The 21,958-nt window shown below is 46.1% G+C and overlaps 2 protein-coding genes across 10 annotated transcripts in view; one reads left to right on the top strand and one right to left on the bottom strand.

Annotated features, from left to right (window-relative positions):
* SRPK2 (SRSF protein kinase 2) overlaps nucleotides 1-16,352 on the bottom strand; it is a 239,223-nt gene extending 222,871 nt beyond the window's left edge. For 4 of the 6 annotated variants that reach the window (XM_040343512.1, XM_040343508.1, XM_040343510.1 and 1 more), the window contains exons 1-2: nucleotides 16,157-16,352; nucleotides 15,928-15,988 (exon numbers count right to left, since the gene is read on the bottom strand). In XM_040343512.1, coding sequence (XP_040199446.1) covers nucleotides 15,928-15,988; nucleotides 16,157-16,247 — 152 coding nt within the window. In that variant the 5' untranslated portion in view covers nucleotides 16,248-16,352. The remainder of the gene's footprint in view (nucleotides 1-15,927; nucleotides 15,989-16,156) is intronic. The other 2 variants (XM_040343511.1, XM_040343509.1) reach the window with 2 other exon arrangements.
* Nucleotides 15,959-21,958, top strand: part of PUS7 (pseudouridine synthase 7) — a 92,500-nt gene continuing 86,500 nt past the window's right edge. The window contains exons 1-2 of one of the 4 annotated variants that reach the window (XM_040343516.1): nucleotides 15,959-16,035; nucleotides 20,183-20,589. In XM_040343516.1, the coding sequence (XP_040199450.1) occupies nucleotides 20,222-20,589 (368 nt within the window). In that variant the 5' untranslated portion in view covers nucleotides 15,959-16,035; nucleotides 20,183-20,221. Of the gene's footprint in view, nucleotides 16,052-16,384; nucleotides 16,581-20,182; nucleotides 20,590-21,958 lie in introns of those variants that run through there. The other 3 variants (XM_040343517.1, XM_040343519.1, XM_040343518.1) reach the window with 3 other exon arrangements.

Consider the following 21,958-nt stretch of genomic DNA (forward strand, 5'->3'; position numbering starts at 1 on the left):
CAAATCGGCGGCAATTGTCGGCAATGGCACTGTCCTAATCAGTGCGACGCCGCATCTGCGATTTCAAAAAGTAGTTCCTGTACTACTTTTTGCGATTTCGGGCCGCGATTTACATTAAATTGCGGCCGAAATCGCGGCAAATCGCGGCCGCGAAATCGCGGTAAGACCGCGCATTTTACCGCGATTTTGAATTCGCAGCAGTGTGAACCTAGGCTCAAAGCTAGAAGGGGAGCAGCGAAGGGGCTAAAACGCTGCTCAGCTGCAGTGTTTCACTGCCCCCCAAAGTGCTAATGGATAGATCCAATCTCAACCAGTTCAGCAGGGAGCAGCCATGATTCAATCCAGTTATGGGCAGGCTGGTTGTACCGAAGTCGATCCAATCAACTTCACTAAAAGCAGCCTGTCAAACTTTCGGCATGCAATTACTACCGGCAGTTATACATGTCAGCAGTGACCATTGTGTTCTGCAAGCAGGGAATGCTCCCCACCGGCAGAACACAATAGCACTGCTGGGATTCCCCCATCAACCCCGACTGTGTTGACAGGGGAATCAAGCAATTTTCTTTCCTGCGACCCGTGGTTGCAGACAAAAAAAGAAGGCATTATCTATGGCTTGTCTTAGTGTTAATGTAAATGGTGACACTTTGGGAACTTCTCAGAGTTACAGGTAAACTTTGAACAAACCTGTAAGAGCATCTCAACGTGCAACACAGTGTTTTCATAGCCCAACAAGCTCAGCCCTTTCCAAAGCATTAACAGTCACTTTTACAGCAAACTTTAAGCCGGGTACACACTATTTTTTTTTGTGCAACCCCGCGGGTTGCACGAAAAAAAAATGACGGACACCTCCGGCCGGACCTGCTGTACTATCCCATGCAAGGTTTAGTCCAGCGAGCTCCCCCGCTGAGCTCTCGTGTTCTGATAGGGGGATCCACCCCATGCCAAAACACTACAGTCAGCGCTCTCTGCCATTGGCTGAGAGCGCTGATAGGGAGTCGGTAGGTTGCTGGTTTTCCAACATGCACATCTGACAGAACCTGCAGAACGGCCAGCTTCTGTCGGACAGTCCGGCATACACACAGGCAGAATATCAGCCGGTATTTTTTGTACCGGTGTCTTGCCGAAAAAGGTCCCCCGGCGGATTATGCCCCCAAATCTACATGTACATGATTGAATGATGGAAGTCAATAGAGCTTCCCCTCATTTACCAAACTCTACAGCAAATGCACTTGACCAGTCTTTAGTAAATCAGCCTCATGTTCAGCTTTATGGGGAGGTTCGTTCCAACTAACTGATAGACATACTACTGTAATTTAAATGCATATCCAGCCCAAAAAAAAGCTTAGATTTGAATAGTTGTTTTTTTAAAGATTTTTTCCTCACTTCTTGTCATCTTGAAGATGGTTTACCCAACAGGATGTGAGGCGAAGCACACAGACAGAAATAAACACTTTTGTTTAGCAGAGTAGGGGAAGGCTAGAACCCGTTGGATTATATTATCAGCCTGTCAGGTAAAGCTGAACACCTGGAAGTGGGGGTTTCTTGTGTAGGTCTACAGGACTTGGTAAAGCACTTTTATGTACCCGATCCTGCAGGCTCCTCGCCACAGAGACTGAATACATGCAGCCTTCGCTCCCCTATATTCCAGTAGTCCAAGAACCTCTGACCATAGCACTGTAAATATGACAAACAGTACACTAAAAAATAAAAATAAAATCATGACGGGTCCTCCTAAATATGGGATCTGGGGTCAAAAAGACCTCAGATCTCATATTTAGACTAAAATGCAAAAAAAATATATATATATATTAGGGTTGTCCAGATACCGATACTAGTATCGGTATCGGGACCGATACCGAGTATTTGCGGGAGTACTCGTACTCGCGCAAATGCTCCCGATACCTAAATAGAATACTTTTTTTGTATTTATCAACATGTTCTATGAAAATTCTTTGAGTTTTTTACTACTGCGTGACAAGCAAATAAAACATTTTTATTCATTTTTATTCTTTTATAATGTCTTGAGTTAGAGTTCTTCATAATTCTAAAGAAAATATCCTTAGTCTGTATTGTGGTTTGAAAACTGTCACATGACATTTAAAAAAAGTATCGGTATTCGGTATCGGCGACTACATGAAAAAAAGTATCGGTACTTGTACTCGGTCCTAAAAAAGTGGTATCGGGACAACCCTAATATATATATATATATATATATATATATATATATATATATATATATATATATATATATATATATATATATATATATATATATATAAAATAAAATATGTGTCATTTGAAAAAAATGACAAGAAAATATGCCTTTAAGGCCCCGTACACACGACCAAACATGTATGCTGAAACTGGTCCGCGGGCCAGTTTCAGCATACATGTTCGGTCGTGTGAAGGCGCGAGCGGGCCGAATTCCAGCAAACATTTGCCCGCCGGGCCTTTTCCCAGCAGACAAATATTCCTGGATGTGTTTTAAAACCGTCTGCTGGAATCCTGCCCGCTCGGACATGTACGGTCGTCAGTACAGACCTACCGTACATGTCCGAGCGCCCGCCGTCCCTCGCATGCGTCGAATGACTTCGACGCATGGGTGGAAGCCTTTAAATGGCAGGCCCGCCCACGTCGCGGCGACGACGCGGACACGCCCCGCGTATTGTTTACGCGCGGACTTCTGTACGATGGTTAGTACAACCATCGTACAGAAGCCCTCTGGCAGGCATGTACGGTGAAAAAGGTCCGATGGACCGGTTTCATCGTACATGTTTGCTCGTGTGTACCCGGCCTTAGAAGCATGGGCGGAAGTGACGTTTTGACGTCGCTTCCGCTATGCTATGGAGATGGATAGGGGCCATCTTGCCCTCACTCGTATTCCAGCCGAGCAGGAGACAGGACCCGTCCACCTCCGGTAAGCGGCAGAGGGCGCGGGAGAGCGGCAGGAGGGGGGGCCTTCTCCCGCCGCCAATAATCTTGCAGTGAATCCGCCGCAGAGACCACCGTTATCGTTTAAAGGACCGCTCGCAGTGGCTGCTGCCGTTACCGAGATATCCATCTTTAAAATGATGACATACACATTATATTTTTTTATATATATATATATATATATATATATATATATATATATATATATATATATATATATATATACATATACACACACACACACACACACACACACACACGTGAGTGGGTCCTTATATGGTTAATTAAAAAGTCGAATATAATACAATTCTATATAAAAATATATATTCATATTTTCGGCCAAGTGCATCCTGCATTTTGAGTTTCGGCACCAAAATCGCTATTCGGTGCGCCTCTAAATGAAAGTTAGTTATTGTCACATTTAATTGACCAACACCAATGCTTCTATAGCCACAAAGGCAATAGAATGGAAAGTTTATTTTCGATAAAATAACCAAAATTCTATTTCTTTTAAATAAAATAATTTAAAGGGCAAGTTCACCTTTACAGAAAAATCTGAACAGTGATTTTACACAGAAACCCCCAAACCCCCCCCCCCAGTCCTGCTGACCTGGAGCACCTTTTTCACGAAGGCTAATCTATGACCCCCCCATCATTAGAATCTGAGAACTTCTGGTAGCACTAGCTCAGATATTAAATTTGCATTCTGATATCCACCCTCAGAGATATCATAGAGTATCAGACGTCATTACTGAGTATCCATGAGCTTCAGGTCTAATAAATCACAAAATACACCTACAACAATAAAAAACTGACGCGATTGAAAAACACTGCAATGAAAAATGAAAACCTATTTACAATTCCTAACCATTTCTTTCCTGTTGCATTTTTATTTTTAACTAGTTACGTTGACATAGAAAACCGTTTATTTAAAAATGATTTACACACAGTTGGCCCAAACAAAACTGACCTCACAAATGAAATTACATTAGAAAATCCACATGAAATACCGATTTTCCATGAACGCACAAAATATTTAGCATCTGCTTGGTATGAAATATCAAATCAACACTTTTTTTGCAATGAAGCTGGCTATTTTGATTTTCTGTTACACTGGAGTTCTTCTTTAACGCTTCTATATAGGTCAAAAAGAGGATTTATAGCATATTCTGCATCATAATCGTTTCATGCTGCGCATGCAGAAAGTAAAGTGTCATATACTGATCTATGCAAAACCTGTACAGATGCACAGTAATCAGTAGGAGGATTTCTTTTGCTCAGAGCCATCAAATTATAACCATCCATGAATGGAGGTATCAAAGGGAACCTGTCAGATAATTTCAGCCGTGTCAAGCAAGGCTCATATCTAGATGCTAGCATTATCTACGCGTTTTAAACTTTTTTGCATTTCTTTAGTTGCTTACTGGTTTCCAGGCCTAGGCAAATTATGTCGATGCATCCCAGGAGTGTTGGCGAGGGGAGGGGGGTTTTCTCAGCTAAGCACACTCTCCTGCCTTCATAAGTGAACAGATGGATTCTAGGAAGTAAATGCTACATGAATTATCTGCCCTTACTCAAGATGGCCACATCCAGAAATGCTAGAGGGTATTTTTCAAAGTGATTTCTCAAAAAAATAAAGCATGGCGATATGGATGGGGTAGATGGCTTTGAATATTAAACATTTTCTAAATAGCATTTTAATTTTGTGGTGCTCAGATGCAATGTAGTTCCACTTTAACTTTCTGTGCATTGAACTTAAAGAGGAATGATGCCGTTAGTAGCGGAACGCTCAGTGAGCCTGCGCCCGATGTCTACAGCGCATGCGGCGTAGACATCGGTGCCGCTATTCTTTTTCAAATATCTCCTAAACCTTTTAGGTTTGGGAGATATTTCTTGCACCTACAGGTAGTATATACTATGGCCCGGATTCACAGACACTGGCGCATATTTATGCCGCCGTAGCGCATCTCCTTTACGCTACGCCGACGCAGCGCAGAAAGGCAAGCACTGAATTCACAAAGCACTTCCTCCCAAATCTGCGCTGGGTTTCTCAGGCGTAAGTGGAAGTGGGCGTGAGCCATGCTAATGAGGCGTGACCCCATGCAAATGATGGGCCGAGCGCCAGACAGATACGTATCGCCAACTGCGCATGCGCCGTCTCGTGGGCGCATCTCAGTGCGCATGCTCATAATCACGTCGGAACTGCCTAAGATACGTCGGATCACTGCCTACGGCGTGAACGTAACCTACGCCTAGTCATATTCACGTCCTACGTAAACGACGTAAAATATGTCGGCTTGTGTTCCCTGGTGCAGCCCTTTGCATGGATGCTGCCGAGTTACACCTCCTTTATGGGGCATAACTTTACACCGGAAGTATGACTTTACGCACACTGCGTCGGACGGACGGACGTTCGTGAATCGGCGTATCTCCCTCATTTGCATATGTGAATAGAAAATCAATGGGAGCGCCAAATACGTCCAGCGTAAATATGCGCCCACTCTACGCCGGCGTAGGCAAGTTACGTCGGTCGGATGAAGCTTATTTTCAGGCGTATCTTAGATTCTGAGTCCGGCGCATTGATACGACGGCGCATATTTGCACTTACGCGGCGTATCTCAAGATACGAGGGCGCAAGTGCTTTGTGAATCCTGGCCTATATATATTATATAGCGTTATATTCTGTACATTTAGGAAAGTATCCAGGCCTTTCTTAAAGCAATCTACTGAGCTGGCCAGAACCACCTCTGGAGGGAGTCTGTTCCACATTTTTACAGCTCTTACTGTATTTGGAGATGAAATCTCTTTTCCTCTAGACGTAAAAAGTGCCCCCTTGTCTTCAGGGTTGACCGTAAAGTGAATAACTCAACACCAAGTTCACTATATGGACCCCTTATATATTTGTTGATATCCCCTCTTATACTCCTCTTCTCAAGAGGGAATAAATTCAGTTCCTCTAATCTTTCCTCATAGCTGAGCTCGTACATCCCTTTTATCAGTTTGGTTGCCCTTCTCTGCACTTTCTCCAGTTCCCAGATATCCTTTTTGAGAACTGGGGCCCAAAACTGAACTGCATATTTCAGATGAGGTCTTACTAATGATTTGTACAGGGGCAAAATTATATCTCTCTCTCTCTGGAGTCAATACCTCTCTTAATACAAGAAAGGCCTACAAAGGGTATAAATACACCCATGTCAGATATACAGCAAAGAATATCCTGCACGGTTCTGAGCCAACAAAAGCCTGTCATGCAATTTCCAAACAACCAGTATAAACATTGCAGCCTGACTACAAGGATAATTGTAGTGTGCTATTACGTGTGTTGCCAAACTGGAAAATGATCCTGTGACTCAGTGTCCAGCCAAGGTGAAGGACTGGTTCAATTGAGTGACTTTAAAGACATTCCAATAGAAATAATTAGGATATCAAAGGAACAAATCCATAGAATCAAACTATTATGGCTGTCAAATTAGGGTGTCTCAGCTGTCAAGACAAAGCTGACATAATAATGACAGGTATTTGCTACCCTGAACAAATAAGTTAAAACACAATAGGCTTAGTAGATTTGTTTGCTTGGCACTATGCTAGTTAGTGGGAAGTAATCCGAGCAAAAAAAAGAAAACTCACTGTGTGATGTGATGGCACATCATTTGGCTCCGATCACATGCATTATGGGACAGCTTCACGTCTGTGCGCAATCCTACATATCGACAAATGTTGGACACATGTATGGAGCATGCCTTTTGGGGGTGATTTTTGTTTCCAATAACCCCCCAATGCACATCCACAGAGTAAACAATGCACCTAACCCTCCCTGTGCATATCTGAAATACACATGCTAGAGTTTGTTAGAGGAAAAAAAGGCCCACGAATGTTTTTTGGTGCATGCACACGTTTAGGAACTACAGGAAATGAAAAGGTCTATTCCTGGCACAATGGCTTAATGATTAGCACTTCTGCCTTGCAGCACTCGGGTCCCTGGTTCTAATCCCACTCATGATATTACTGTATGTGACTGAGCTTGCATATTCTACTTGCATGGGTTTCTCTCACACAGACTTAGGAGTTTGTAGGGTAACTGGTTCCTGTTCAAACTGACCCTAAAGTCTGTATGCATGTGAGATAGGAACCTTAGATTATTAACTCATTAAAGGGGTGTTCCAGCCTTTTTTTTAAGTTTATTAAAAGTCAGCAGCTACAAAAAGTGTAGCTGCTGGCTTTTAATAAACAGACACTTACCTGCTCCACAGTTCCAGCGACGCACCGGCCGGGGCTCCGCTCCTCGCCCCCCCTCGCCGGCCGGCGTCTTCATTCCTAGTGTGGGCACCCGGCAGTGACAGCTTTCGGCTTCACGGCCGGGCACCCACTGCGCATGCGCGAGCAGTGCCGTCCGATTGGACAGGCGCTCGCCTACAGGGAGGGGCTGCAATAAGGTGATTAAGCTATTCACCTTACCAGCCCCTCGGCGGAAGGAGGAAGTGGGACAGGAAGTGCCACTCCTCCTGAAGCCCCCACTCCCCCCCCCCCCAAAAAAAATTACATGCCAAATGTGGCATGTAAGGGGGCAAGGAGTGGATTAAGCGGAAGTTCCATTTATAGGTGGAACTCCACTTTAAGAGCAGGGACTGAAGTGAATTGTAAAGTGCTGCATAAATTGTTGGAGTCATATAAATACCTGCAACAACAAAAAAATTCTATGCTTTAACCACTTCCAGACCTTAGGTGTTTTTCAGATTCGGTGTTTGCAAGACTAAAACAGTGTTTTCTGCTAGAAAATTACTTAAAACCCCCAAACATTATATATTTTTTTTTCTAACACCCTAGAGAATAAAATAGTGGTCATTCCAATACTTTTTGTCACACCGTATTTGCGCAGCGGTCTTACAAGCGCACTTTTTTTGGAAAAAATTCACTTTTTTGAATTAAAAAATAAGACAACAATAAATTTGGCCCAATTTTTTTATATATTTTGAAAGATAATGTTACGCCGAGTAAAATGATGCCCAACATGTCACGCTTAAAAATTGCGCCAGCTCGTGGCATGGCGTCAAACTTTTACCCTTAAAAATCTCGATAGGCGATGTTTAAAAAATTCTAGAGATTGCATTTTTTGAGCTACAGAGTAGCTCTAGGGCTATAATGATTGCTCTCGCTCTAACGATCGCGGCGATACCTCACTTCTGTGATTTGAACACCGTTTTCATATGCGGGCGCTACTCGCGTATGCGTTCGCTTCTGCGCGCGAGCTCGTCGGGACGGGGCGCTTTAAAAAAATTTTTTTTTGTTGTCTTATTTATTTTTATTTATTTTTTACACTGAAAAAAATAAAATAAAAATTTGATCACTTTTATTCCTATTACAAGGAATGTAAACATCCCTTGTAATAGAAAAAAGCATGACAGGTCCTCTTAAATATGAGATCTGTGGTCAAAAAGACCTCAGATCTCATATTTGGGCTTAAATGCAAAAAATAAATAAAAAATGTCATTTTTTCAAATGACCAAAAAAAAAATTTGTCTCTTTAAGAGGCTGGGCGGGACTGACGTTTTGACGTCACTTCCGCCCAGCCGAGCTATGGGGACGGGCGAAGGAGATTTTTCCTTCAGTCTCGTCCCCGCTCACCAGCCGACAGCATCCGATCGCCTCCGCCGCTACCGACAGCTCCGGTAAGCGGCAGAGGGCGCGGGAGAGCGGCGGGAGGCCCCTCTCCCGCCACCGATAACGGCGATCTCGCGGTGAATCCGCCGCGGAGACCGCCATTATCGGATTCCAGACCGCGCACACTAAAGATGGATACCTCGGTTGTGACAGCAGCTGCTGCCGTTACCGAGATATCCATCTTTAAAAATAGGACGTACATCGTCGTGCGCAGGTCTGGAAGTGGTTAAGAAGTGTGAATGGGTCCCAAAGCAAAACCTGTAGAGCCGGGATATGCAATTAGCGGACCTCCAGCTGTTGCAAAACTACAAGTCCCATCATGCCTCTGGGTGTCATGCTTGTGGTCTGATCATTTCAGAAACTGCTGATCTACTGGGATTTTCACACACAACCATCTCTATGGTTTAAAGAGAATGGTCCAAAAAAGAGAAAATATCCAGTGAGCAACAGTTGTGTGGAGGAAAATGCCTTGTTGATGTCAGAGGAGAATGGGCAGACTCGTTCAAGATGATAGAAAGGCAACAGTACCTCAAATAACTACTCGTTACAACCAAGGTATGCAGAATACATCGAACCTTGAAGCAGATGGGCTACATCAGCAGAAGACAAAACCGGGTGCCACTCCTGTCAGCTAAGAACAGGAAACTACTACTCACTACAGGCTCACCAAAATTGCACAATAGAAGATTGGAAAAACGTTGCCTGATCTGATGAGCCCCGATTTCAGCTGCGACATTCAGATGGTAGGGGCAGAATTTGGCGCATAACCTAAAAGCATGGATCCAGCCTTCCTAGGCTGGTGGTGTAATGGGGTGTACTCCAATGGCCCCTACAGTCACCAGACCTCAATCCAAAAGAGCACATTCGGCATGTGGTGAAACGAGAGATTCGTATGATGGATGCAGCAACTGCGTGATTTTATATGGACCAAAATCTGAGGAATGTTTCCAACACCTTGTTGAATCTATGCAATGAAGAATTAAGGCAGTTCTGAAGGCAAAAAGGCCTCAACCCGGTGCTAGCAAGGTGTACCCAATATAGTGGCTGGTGGGTGACTATGTGGAATACAAACTGCCTTGTTAGTATGTGAAATCCGTGTAATCTGTTTAGAGTGATCCCCAACTTCAGTCTAAAGTCTGCCATAGTTGGCTTGAATTTCAGTAAATCCTGGCTGAACCAATCAAAACGCGAGTTTTGAGTCTCCCGACAGCACCAGGCTTGACAAAAGTCAGTTTTTCAATTGCCTATTATGGAAGGGGCCAGGTCGAAATTTGTCAGCCAAACAGTGACTGCATCTAATCAGATGCAGTGTTTGGGTATTCTGAGAGCTGCGGGCATAGTTGTCAGAATAAAAATGCAAAGATGGAGGAAACTTAAATTAAAATCTAGGCGATATGGCTAGCCCAACAGAGCTCCTATCTTGGTGTGTGTGTGTGTATATGTGTATGTGTATGTGTGTATATATATATATATATATATATATATATATATATATATATATATATATATACACATACACACACACACACACACACACACACACACACACACACACTGTATAGATATAATAAAATAATAATAAAACAATGAATTGTTGATGGATATGCCTGGAGGTAGCCCATTCCTCCACATAGATGCAAAGACATCAGAAGCCCAGCAACAGCATAAAAACTCAGCCTTGATCGTTCTGCTTCCAAATGATTTGCTTACAATCCCATAACTGTTCTGTAATGTCATCATTATAATGAATACACTTTTCTATCACACCCTTGTAAGCTATTTAGGACATGATTAGCATTTCTATTGTTTACCATATCCCAATAGGTCATCACACTCCATAGGTGGCCTAAATTAAATTCTGGTACAGCTGTACGTCTTACTAGCGTCTAAAGCTCACCACACACACACACACACTACAATCAGATCTCTCCTTTAGCCCCACTCCACACTACAGTAACACGACAACAAACATTGTGCACTTTTCATGGCAGGACAGCACATTCATTTCAACGGGCTACTCTACATACTGAAAAAAAGCTCACGCACCTTTTTGAACACCTCTTCCTTGAAGCTTTTGAGGTGCCATTAAAGCGGAGTGCCACTCCTTTTTGAGTTTATTAAAACTCAGCAGCTACAAAAAGTGCAGCTACACGGTCCAGCAATGCAATCGCCCAAAGCCTTGATTCTCTGCCTCTCCACGGCGATGGCATTACAAGTGCAGGCCCCCTGGCTGTGACAGCTTTTGGCTTTACAGTAGGGTGCGCACTGCCCATGCACGAGTTGCGCAGTACCTCCCCTTTGGTCGGGCAATCTTCTGAGACCTGCGACGTGTCCCAGAAGATTGCAGGGGGGGGGGGGGAGACTTCCGCTTGAGCCACCTGGGCAGCTTGAGTAGAAGTGGGAGCAGGTACCTGTCTCGCGCACCCCCACAAAAAATGACATGCCAAATGAGAAATATTTGGGGGGGGGGGGGTGCTTAAAGCAGAACTTCCCCTTTTGGGTGGAGCTCCGCTTTAACAATGACTGGCGTTGAACACGTGACATGTGTTCACTAGCGTGAATGCGGGCTTAGATCTACCAACAAGTATGTAGTGCAAGGGGCCTGTGTGACTGGAAACGATGAGCTCCGGCGTGTTCGCACAGTCCATGTGCAGAGCCCACCAGGAAGTCGGCACTGCGCCACGCTAATGACAGACAGGGAGACATTTCCTGATCTCTGCAGCCAAGCATCAGGACATTCAATTATGACTCGTGTCTAGGGTAGATAAAAAAAATAAATAAATAAAAAAACACGACTAAATTTTTTGATTTAAATCAGATTTTTGGGATTATCATCAAATGTATTTTATTAAAATGCTTTTGGAGTAAAAATCCATCTAAAAGATAGTTTCATATTTAAGATACATTAATAATTTAGTTCATTCAGGGTGAAATGGAGCTTAGTTATGTAGCATGAGGCTGTATATTCTGCAATATTTACATTTTTGGTAAACTTATTCAATGAATCCAAGCTCTGAAATGAAGCATTCACACAGTAACACCATTTCACAGTAACCATGAGATAAAACAAAGTTCAGGAATATTCCTTTAGCGAAGAGAAAGCAATACAAATTGTGGGTTTGTATCCCATTGTTCTGCAAATCTATGTACACTACAAACTGCATGATTGAATCAGTTGTGATATCGCTGTTTTACTAACCTGACAGCTTATTATTCTAAATTGGAAACCTTCATTTTTTTTGCGGATATTAAAGTTTCTAACTACCAACAAGAATAATTTATTACATTTAAAGAGCACCCGTCATTTCAGATCCATCATGACAGCGCCTGTTAGCGGGCATCCACCTACTGCCACCTTGTCCCTCACCTTGTCTCACTGCCGTATTACCAGCCATCCCATTAAAGTGAATGGGACTGTCAGTGAGTCAACAGCGGGTCAGAGGAGGAGCTGCTGTAGGACAGAGATGACTGCATTTCCCTGCATAAGTTGTACCCATTTATCTGCTGTCCTCTCTACATTTGTTCAAAGTGCTGAATTTAAAAGCATATCTGAGAGTTCAGAAAAAAGGGGACAGAGAACTGAAGTTACACTCTGCAGAGCTCAGTTCACAGGAACAGAGCTAAGGGTGCATTCACACCACGATTTTATCATCCTACTTGTTCTCACGATTTTGGGTTTGAAATCGTACAAATCTGTATGGCAAAACGTATCCATTCACTTCCATTCATTAATGTAGGTCCCCAAGTGCATCCCATTTGATCCGCATCAGATTTGATACGATTTAAAATCGCATCAAAAATCGTGTTTGACCACGATTTTTGGTCCTGATTTGAAATCGTATTAAAATCGTGTCCGATTTTTCTTATATTGTGGTCAATCTAAATCGTAATAAATCGAATGACTGTGCCGATTACATACGATTTTGTCATATACGATTCCATCCGATTTAACGGTCTGATTATCGGATGTAAAAATCGTGATGTGAACCTAGCCTAAGGCTGTCAATAAGCTGGAGGTCCCTCCCCTGTCACCATTTTTCTCTTGGTGTCCAAAAAAATTGTCAAAAGTGACTCATGCTGATAGAGAAAGGAAGCAGCAGACAGAAATGACAATTAGTGCTCTAGATTGAGACAAGTACACACTATAAGAGGATATGCTTTGTTCATATTTCATGTCTGAGGTTTAAAACCACTTTAAACAAATGGGCTTAGTGCTGCTTTAAGAGCACTAATTTTCACACATACACATGTTTTATGCGCATATATTGCAACAATGGCAACTAGAAGAGGACGAAGGATTTTAGGCATGTATATACAAACATTTATGTGTCTCTATGAAACATTTTTCTTATGATCTTTCTGTCAACGATCTTCTTGAGTACAAACATCAATAAACGATTATGTCCCTGTACAAGAGACCTAGAGCTGACCATACACCATACAACCCAACTGAATATTTGCCAGGAAATTAACCAACAATGTAACATGAAGGCATGTCTGAATGAAAAGATATTGATTTAAAGCACAACTCCGGGCAGTGATCTCCCCCCCTCCCCCTCTGCTGTGTGACTGTGCTCTCACTGCACGGGTCAACTGCTTGTTTTTTTTCTAGGGGAGAGAACAGCAGAGATATACTTAAAGAGGTGTTCCGCCCTCCCATGAAACAAATACTGTAGCTGCTGACTTGTAAAATAAGGACACCTGTCTAGGGTTCCCGCAATGTCGGCTGTTGGGTGCTGCCGCCGCAATTCCTGGTAAGGGAAACCATTAGTGAAGCATTTCAGGCTTCACACCTGGTTCCTACTGCACATGCGCAAAGTGCTGTCTAATTGGCACAGCAGCAAAAGGAGGGGGGGCTAACTTCCGAGGGACATCGCTGCCTCCGGAAGTGAAAAAAAACTGGGGTCGCAGCAAAGATGTGTGAACCGTCTCCATAGAGAGCCAGTCACAATCTCCTGCTATTGCGAATTGGATGCAAGGAAACTGCATCCAATTCGTATTGGTGTGAGCCCAATCCACACAAAAAGTGAACTTCCGCTTTTCGGAACCCTCCCCCATTCTGGCATCACATTTGGCAACTTTCAGGGGGCAGGGGGGTGCAGATACCTGTATAATACAGGTATTTTCACCCACTTCCGAGAATAGACTTGCGTGGGAGTCACGCCCCTTCCCCCCGCTGTCTTCCCGGAAACACACTGGTCCCAGGAGACAGCAGGGACCAGCCGCATCGCTCACGCAGTAGGGAACCAGGCAGTGACGCTGCACCGCTTCACTTCCCGATTCCCTCACTGAGGATGGCAGCGGGGGCAGCCAAAAGACAAGCGATTGCTCAGCTTCGGCTGCCAACATCGCGGGCGCGCTAGACAGGTAAGTGCCTGTTTTATTAAAAGTCGGTAGCCGCAGAGTTTGTAGCTGCTGGCATTTAAAAAAAAAAAAAAATTCGGGTGGAACTCCGCTTCCAGTAGGGTACACACTATAAGGCAACTGGGAAAAAGAAAATCCGTACAAAGCACGATCGTTCAATTCTGATTTAGACTTTCCCAAACAAATTTCCGAAGGGACAAACTCCAATTTTTTGGAACAGAACAAATGACTTTCTTTTAACGTGTGAGATTTTCGTATGACACACAAAAGACTGCATATGATCAGAAACAAATAAACAAGGAAAAGCCTTTGTTGTACGAGAACTTTCATCCGTTATTTCCATCCTGGCTTCTGGCTTGCTGTGAAACAGAGGAAACCCGGACGATCATTTGCTTGATTTTCCTATAGTGTGTACCCCATTTTACCTGACTGGTCAATCCTACCTGCACAAGACTGGTCTGGCACCCCTGCGCTCTAGAAAATGGACTGTTCCTGATGCCAGTACGCTTTATGGACAGGGACAGTCCATCGCTGGAGTGTGAGAGGGGGGGGGGGGGGAAATCGCAGTTTTGTGAAGGATCAGGTTAGTATGTGCTCCCCAGGGCTGGACTGGGACAAAAATTTGGCCCTGGACTTCATCCAGTCCGGCCCACTGACAGGTTTCTCTAATGTGGGCGGCCAGAGAGGAGGCGAGCGCTGCGGGGAGGGAGAGGAGGCGAGCGCTGCGGGGAAGGAGCGGAGGGGAACGCTGCGGGGAGGGAGAGGAGGCGAACGCTGCGGGGAGGGAGAGGAGGCGAACGCTGCGGGGAGGGAGAGGAGGCGAACGCTGCGGGGAGGGAGAGGAGGCGAACGCTGCGGGGAGGGAGAGGAGGCGAACGCTGCGGGGAGGGAGAGGAGGCGAACGCTGCGGGGAGGGAGAGGAGGCGAACGCTGCGGGGAGGCAGAGGAGGCAGAGGAGGCGAGCGGAGGCAGAGGAGGCGAGCGCTGCGGGGAGGCAGAGGAGGCGAGCGGAGGCAGAGAAGGCGAGCGGAGGCAGAGGAGGCGAGCGGAGGCAGAGGAGGCGAGCGGAGGCAGAGGAGGCGAGCGGAGGCAGAGGAGGCGAGCGGAGGCAGAGGAGGCGAGCGCTGCGGGGAGGCAGAGGAGGCGAGCGCTGCGGGGAGGCAGAGGAGGCGAGCGCTGCGGGGAGGCAGAGGAGGCGAGCGCTGCGGGGAGGCAGAGGAGGCGAGCGGAGGCAGAGGAGGCGAGCGCTGCGGGGAGGCAGAGGAGGCGAGCGCTGCGGGGAGGCAGAGGAGGCGAGCGCTGCGGGGAGGCAGAGGAGGCGAGCGCTGCGGGGAGGCAGAGGAGGCGAGCGGAGGCAGAGGAGGCGAGCGGAGGCAGAGGAGGCGAGCGCTGCGGGGAGGCAGAGGAGGCGAGCGCTGCGGGGAGGCAGAGGAGGCGAGCGCTGCGGGGAGGCAGAGGAGGCGAGCGCTGCGGGGAGGCAGAGGAGGCGAGCGCTGCGGGGAGGCAGAGGAGGCGAGCGCTGCGGGGCTCCCTGTAGTCCAGTCCATCCCTGGTGCTCCCCCCTATAAAAAAAAATAAAAAAACACATAAAACACACAGCTGACCCACACAACCCCACTTGTATGGGGGCAGAGGAATTGCCCGGAGTTGGGCTTCATCGGCATAGGCTTGGTACATTGGAATCCAATTGTAGAGGTAATGTACGGTCACCCCTACACTCCTCCATTGAGATGAACACAAAGAATGATGGACACTATGGAGCAGTTGTCCTTCCAGCCCAGGCAGTGTCCTCTCCTATACACAAGGAGTAGAGGATGAGAACAATGCTGCTCCTGGAGGAATGTAAACAATCTCCCCATTCATTAGGCAGAGGGGAGCCCAGGGGATAAAGTTGAACAATTGTTCCTCTGATGCTCCCATGACTGACAGATGATGACAGCACCCCCCACCCCCCCCTAAGTGACAGCTACTCACTTCTTCCGTGCCTTCTCCTTCTTTCCCTTCGGCCTCCTCTTCCGGGCCTGCATCGCCAGCACTGGAGAGGGAACACGGACACGTTAAGGAGGGAGACAGATGTAAACGGTAACAATGGCGGCGGGTGTGTATCCGGACAGAGGAGGAGGAGGGGGGGGGGATGGTGATGAGGAGGAGAGAGGGGGGGGTAGGGAGAAGGATGGAGGGACAGGGTACCGCCGCTTCTTACCTTTCCCAGAGCTCATGTCTCCTGAGCTCCGCGCACTGCTGCCGGTGCCGGCCGGGACGCTGTCCACGCACGCGCAGCCTTCAGCTTCCATTGGGTTGTGTGAGCTCGCGCCGCACAACGCGCTGCCTTCTATACACTGCGTCACCCGCTCCCTCCTCTGACTCCTCTCCTAGGCAACGGAGGCCTCCTCTTCTCGCAGCGTGATAGATGCTGATAGGTGGCGCTCTTCCCTCGTTGTTGTGGCTCGCTGGTGTTTGGGAGGACTGGAAGTCAGGTGGTGGCGGAGACTGAGCAGACAGATCTCCCACGTGTTGAACGGAGACGGACGCTGGCTGGGGCGGTTGGTTTGAGGTGTCACGTTCTTACCGGGTACCTGGGCCGCCTTTTCCTCACCCCGGGGTCACTGAGCCGCCAGTGGAGACAGGTCAGTCATGGAGCAGAAAGGACAGGCCTGGAGGCACAGAATTCCGCTTCCTGAATGTTGTTTTCTTGGCTTGCTCAGTGTTGTGATGTACATTTCTACCAGAGTGGTCTGGACTCTGCACCCCCAATACTCCTTTGTGGGGCTGTACCCAGAAATACATTGCAGCTTTCCATATATTGGATATCATGGCTGGATTTTCAGGCTTTTCCTTTATATTCACCAGTAATACACCTCCAGTGTTAGGATGGCTACATTCACTCCTCCACTGTCACTATGGAGGAGCAAGGTAATCAGTCTTACGGCAGCATTGTCAGTGGAGAGGGTGGTGCTCCAAGGACTAGTGGTTCCATAAGTGACTTAAAGTGTAGGCCCCTTTCATACAGGACAGTGGTGTCACTAGGGTTGGTGTCACCCGGTGCAGGAAAACATGGTGTCAACCCCCCCCCCCCCTCAGTACAGACCCCCCTTCCTCAGCCCAGACCCCTTCTCCACCAAGTATAGACCCCCCTTCCTCAGTCCAGACCCCCTCTCCACTAATTATAGACCCCCCCCCCCCTTCCTCAGTCCAGACCCCCTCTCCACTAATTATAGACCCCCCCTTCCTCAGTCCAGACCCCCTCTCCACTAAGTATAGACCCCCCCTTCCTCAGTCCAGACCCCTTCTCCACTAAGTATAGACCCCCCCTTCTCAGCCCAGACCCCTTCTCCACTAAGTATAGACCCCCCTCCTCAGTCCAGACCCCCTCTCCACCAAGTATAGACCCCCCTTTCCTCAGTCCAGACCCCTTCTCCACTAAGTATAGACCCCCCCTTCTCAGCCCAGACCCCTTCTCCACTAAGTATAGACCCCCCCCCCCCTCCTCAGTCCAGACCCCCTCTCCACCAAGTATAGACCCCCCTTTCCTCAGTCCAGACCCCCTCTCCACTAAGTATAGACCCCCCTTTTTTCAGTCCAGACCCCCTCTCCACTAAGTATAGACCCCCCTTTCCTCAGTCCAGACCCCTTCTCCACTAAGTATAGACCCCCATTTTTTCAGTCCAGACCCCCTCTCCACTAAGTATAGACCCCCCTTTCCTCAGTCCAGACCCCTTCTCCACTAAGTATAGACCCCCACTTTTTCAGTCCAGACCCCCTCTCCACCAAGTATAGACCCCCCTTTCCTCAGTCCAGACCCCTAATCCACTAAGTATAGACACCCACTTTTTCAGTCCAGACCCCCTCTCCACCAAGTATAGACCCCCCTTTCCTCAGTCCAGACCCCTTCTCCACTAAGTATAGACCCCCCCCCCCTTTTTCAGTCCAGACCCCCCCCCCTTTTTCAGTCCAGACCCCCTCTCCACCAAGTATAGACCCCCCTTTCCTCAGTCCAGACCCCTTCTCCACTAAGTATAGACACCCACTTTTTCAGTCCAGACCCCTTCTCCACTAAGTATAGACACCCACTTTTTCAGTCCAGACCCCCTCTCCACCAAGTATAGACCCCCCTTTCCTCAGTCCAGACCCCTTCTCCACTAAGTATAGACACCCACTTTTTCAGTCCAGACCCCTTCTCCACTAAGTATAGACACCCACTTTTTCAGTCCAGACCCCCTCTCCACCAAGTATAGACCCCCCTTTCCTCAGTCCAGACCCCTAAGTATAGACCCCCCCCCCCCTTTTTCAGTCCAGACCCCCCCCCCCTTTTTCAGTCCAGACCCCCTCTCCACCAAGTATAGACCCCCCTTTCCTCAGTCCAGACCCCTTTTCCACTAAGTATAGACCCCCCCCCCCTTTTTCAGTCCAGACCCCCCCCCCCTTTTTCAGTCCAGACCCCCTCTCCATTAAGTATAGACCCCCATTCCTCAGTCCAGACAGTTTTTTAAACTGTAAACTTCAGTACATCCTGCATTTTCGGTACCAACATTTCCATTCCATGCACCTCTAGCCTTTACAACCACCTTAAGGCTGCATTCACAACTCCGCGACAAGATACGCGGCGTATTTTGCCGCGAGTGTGTACCTTTTTTTTTTTTTTTTAACAAAGCCTTCCCATTGCTTTGTATGGCCGAACGCCAATGCCGCCTGAAAAAAAGGGTCCGGGACTTTTTTTCAGGCGGCAGGCGTACGGCGTCTATGAGATGTGAACCATCTCATAGACAGCAATGGGAATTCTCCCCTCCAGCGGCACGAGCGTCCGGCATCGGAGGAGGTGTGAATGGGGCCTAAAGCGGTTCTATACCCGCTGACACTTTTTTTTTTTTTTTTACACCTGTAAGGCAAAAGGCATAATGTTCTAGTATGCACTGCATACTAGTTCATTATGAAATACTTGCCTTAGAACGAGCCGTCGGTATCTCCGCAGGGAGGTGACATTTTGCCTTGGCGCGTCTTTCAGGTATCGCAGCTCCGGCGCTGTGAGTGGCTGGAGCCGCAATGCGTGCGGGAGACTTCTTTCCGGCAAGGACCGGCATCTGTCAGGATTTCAGCCGAGAATCCCTGATGTGCATGCGCCGCTGAAGTCAGCGGCGCATTGCAAGGGGAATATCTCCTAAACTCTACAGGTTTAGGAGATATTCTTTTTCCCTACAGGTAAGCCTTATTATAGACTTGCCTGTAGGTAAAAGTAAAAAAATTGATTATACAACCACTTTAAAGGCGTTGTAAAGGCAGTTTTTTTTTATCTTAATGCATTTTATACATTAAGATAAAAAAAACCTTTTGAGTGTAGCAGCACCCCCTAATTACTTACCTGAGCCCTATCTCTCTTCAGTGATGTCCAAGCCGTCCGGGACACTTGGCTGAAACACAGTAGCGGCGCTATTGGCTTCCGCGGCTGTCAATCCAAATCAGTCAGCCAGCCAGGGGAGAATGTATACACAGAGCTCTGACTTGGCTTGGGTTTAGGAGTGAGGGGGAAGGCACAGCGAAGAGAATCCAGGCTGCTCGGTGCAAAACCACTTGCACACAGGAGTTAAGTATAACATGTTTGTTCTTGTATGTATGTATGTATGTATATATATATATATATATATATATATATATAATACTTTAGAATCCCTTTAAGGTTTTTCACTTGCATTCTATACATTAAGGTGAAAAACCTTTTGTGCTACAGCTCCCCTCCCCCTTTTTTCCTTACCTGAGCCTAATCCGATCCAGTGATGTGCACGAGAACAGTGGCTCCCACCGCTGTCTCCCTACTCATTGGACAGATTGATGGCAGTGGGGTGGGGCCGAGTCCCACTGTCTGTGTCAATGGACACAGACACAATGAAGGATCTCCAGAAGAGGAGGATTGGGGCTGCTCTGTGGAAAACCATTGCACAAAGCAGGTAAGTATACCATGTTTGTTTTTATTTTAGTGTTATTATTTTTTTAAATGAGGCTTTAACACTTTGACCACCATTTTTGTATCCGTGTACATCGACCCTTTTAACTGACAGCTTGGTGTGTTAGGAATTTGAAAGCAACAGACTTAGTGGCTGGATCACCAGGTAATAATCTATGTTTCGGGGGGACTCTGAAAAACAATGATTGCTGTGTTAAAGTGTAACTCAAAGCTAACAACTACAAACAAATAGGCCATTAATTGTAGAAGTAACATTTTTTTTTCTCTATCCAGTTAGGTTTTTCAAAAGCATTCTATAGTGCCTTCAAAACAATGGATTCTGTTGAAATGGCTGCAATTTCCTTGAAGCGTCCTCTTTCAACTGAGGACCTCATTGCAGATGAATCAAAGAAACCAAGACTGTCAGAAAGCTCCTTTATTGAACAATCTGTAAATGAACTTCAGGAGGCTGTAGTACAATCTGAAAAAGCCATAGAAAAAGAGCATGCTACCAAAGTGCTAACGCAAAAAAATGAGGATGAGGAAAGCGAGGGTGAAAATGAGCTGCTGGTGGAGGAGTCTGAAGATGGCGATCCTGAAAGCTTTGCTGATATGATGAAACATGGATTGACTGAACTTGACGTTGGCATCACTAAATTTGTGAGCTCACACAAAGGCTTTTCTGGTATCTTAAAGGAGAGGTAATATTTAAGGATGTCGAGGTTCAAGACATGCTTTGTCAACACATAATGTATATAGGTTATGTTTAGGGTGTAACTAACATAAACATTGTGCTTATTGAATTAAAAACAGACTTTAATTGTGTGTAATGAAGAACTTGACAGCAGGGGTATAACATGATTCCTGGTGTCTAAGCTCCGGTTCATACTATAACCCGCATGTGAATCGCACAGGAACCGCACCACAGTCCTGTGCAATTCAGTGCTGTGCGAATTGAGCCCATTTATTTTGAATGGGCTCAAATCTCCCTGCATTGCACCAAAGAAGTGCAGGCACTTTTTATTTTTATTTTTTTTGAGCCACGTCGAAACCACATTACTTGGTAATTTTGTACCATGCAATCACATGCAGGCAAACCGCACTGTGTTTGCGATCCTTTTAGGATGTCATTAACTTTGTATTGAAACCCACAGTTGGAGAGGATTGTGCGATCTTTCTGAATTGACGGTAACTGAAGTGCCAATTTAACCCTTTCTCTGCATACATGTTTAAAAAAACATTTTAGGCCTGACGATTGCGTAAACTCACAAAACATATATTTTCTGAAAGCAAACACCCTAGAGAATAAAATGGTGGAAGTTTACATTTTTTTATGTCACGTGATGTTACTGCAAGTGTCAAGGAATGCAGAATTTCAGTAAAAAATACAGTATTTCGTTTTTAGGGCACACATGTAATAAATTACAAATTAAAAGATGAGGTTGCACCAAGTAAATAGATACCAAACCGTAAATTTGCGTGTTCCTGTGAAATGGCGACAAATTTCAGTTCCCTATATTTTCCAAAGGAGAGGTTTTAACAGCCCCTTACAGGTCATTGGATTAGTGTAACGGAGGCGGGCCGTTGCTTGAATTATTGCTCACCTTCTGGAAGTTATACCTACCAAATACAGCAATCATTTAATAACTGGGTCCTCCTCCACCAGTTTTGTATTGAAAAAGGATGATGGGGCCGCCACCTGAACTTTTTTAAGTTTTGTCTGAGAGTTTTTTGTCGGCTCCATCCTGAAGAAAGTCCAGGACTGTGTTGGGTATTATTTTAAGCTCTCTTCCTCCTTTTTTTTTCCATGCTCCAGGCTACAAATTGTTTGCCTACTTTTTCATATATAGATTGAGTTACCTTTTTTCTGCTGGCCAAGATGGTATCCACTACCTTGTAGCATTATCCTTTCAGTAACCAAGTGGAAAGATTCATTGTTTGGATTTAAGACCGGCCCCTGTGTTAGTAGGTCTGGATTGTCTGGTAAACGTAGGTGCAGTTGTACGCTCATGTTCTTGAGATGACTGAACCAGGCTCTTTGTGGCCAGTGCGGGGTGTTCAGAATGACCA

This window comes from Rana temporaria, chromosome 3 (genome assembly GCF_905171775.1).
Source record: "Rana temporaria chromosome 3, aRanTem1.1, whole genome shotgun sequence".
Classification (NCBI taxonomy): Eukaryota; Metazoa; Chordata; class Amphibia; order Anura; family Ranidae; genus Rana; species Rana temporaria.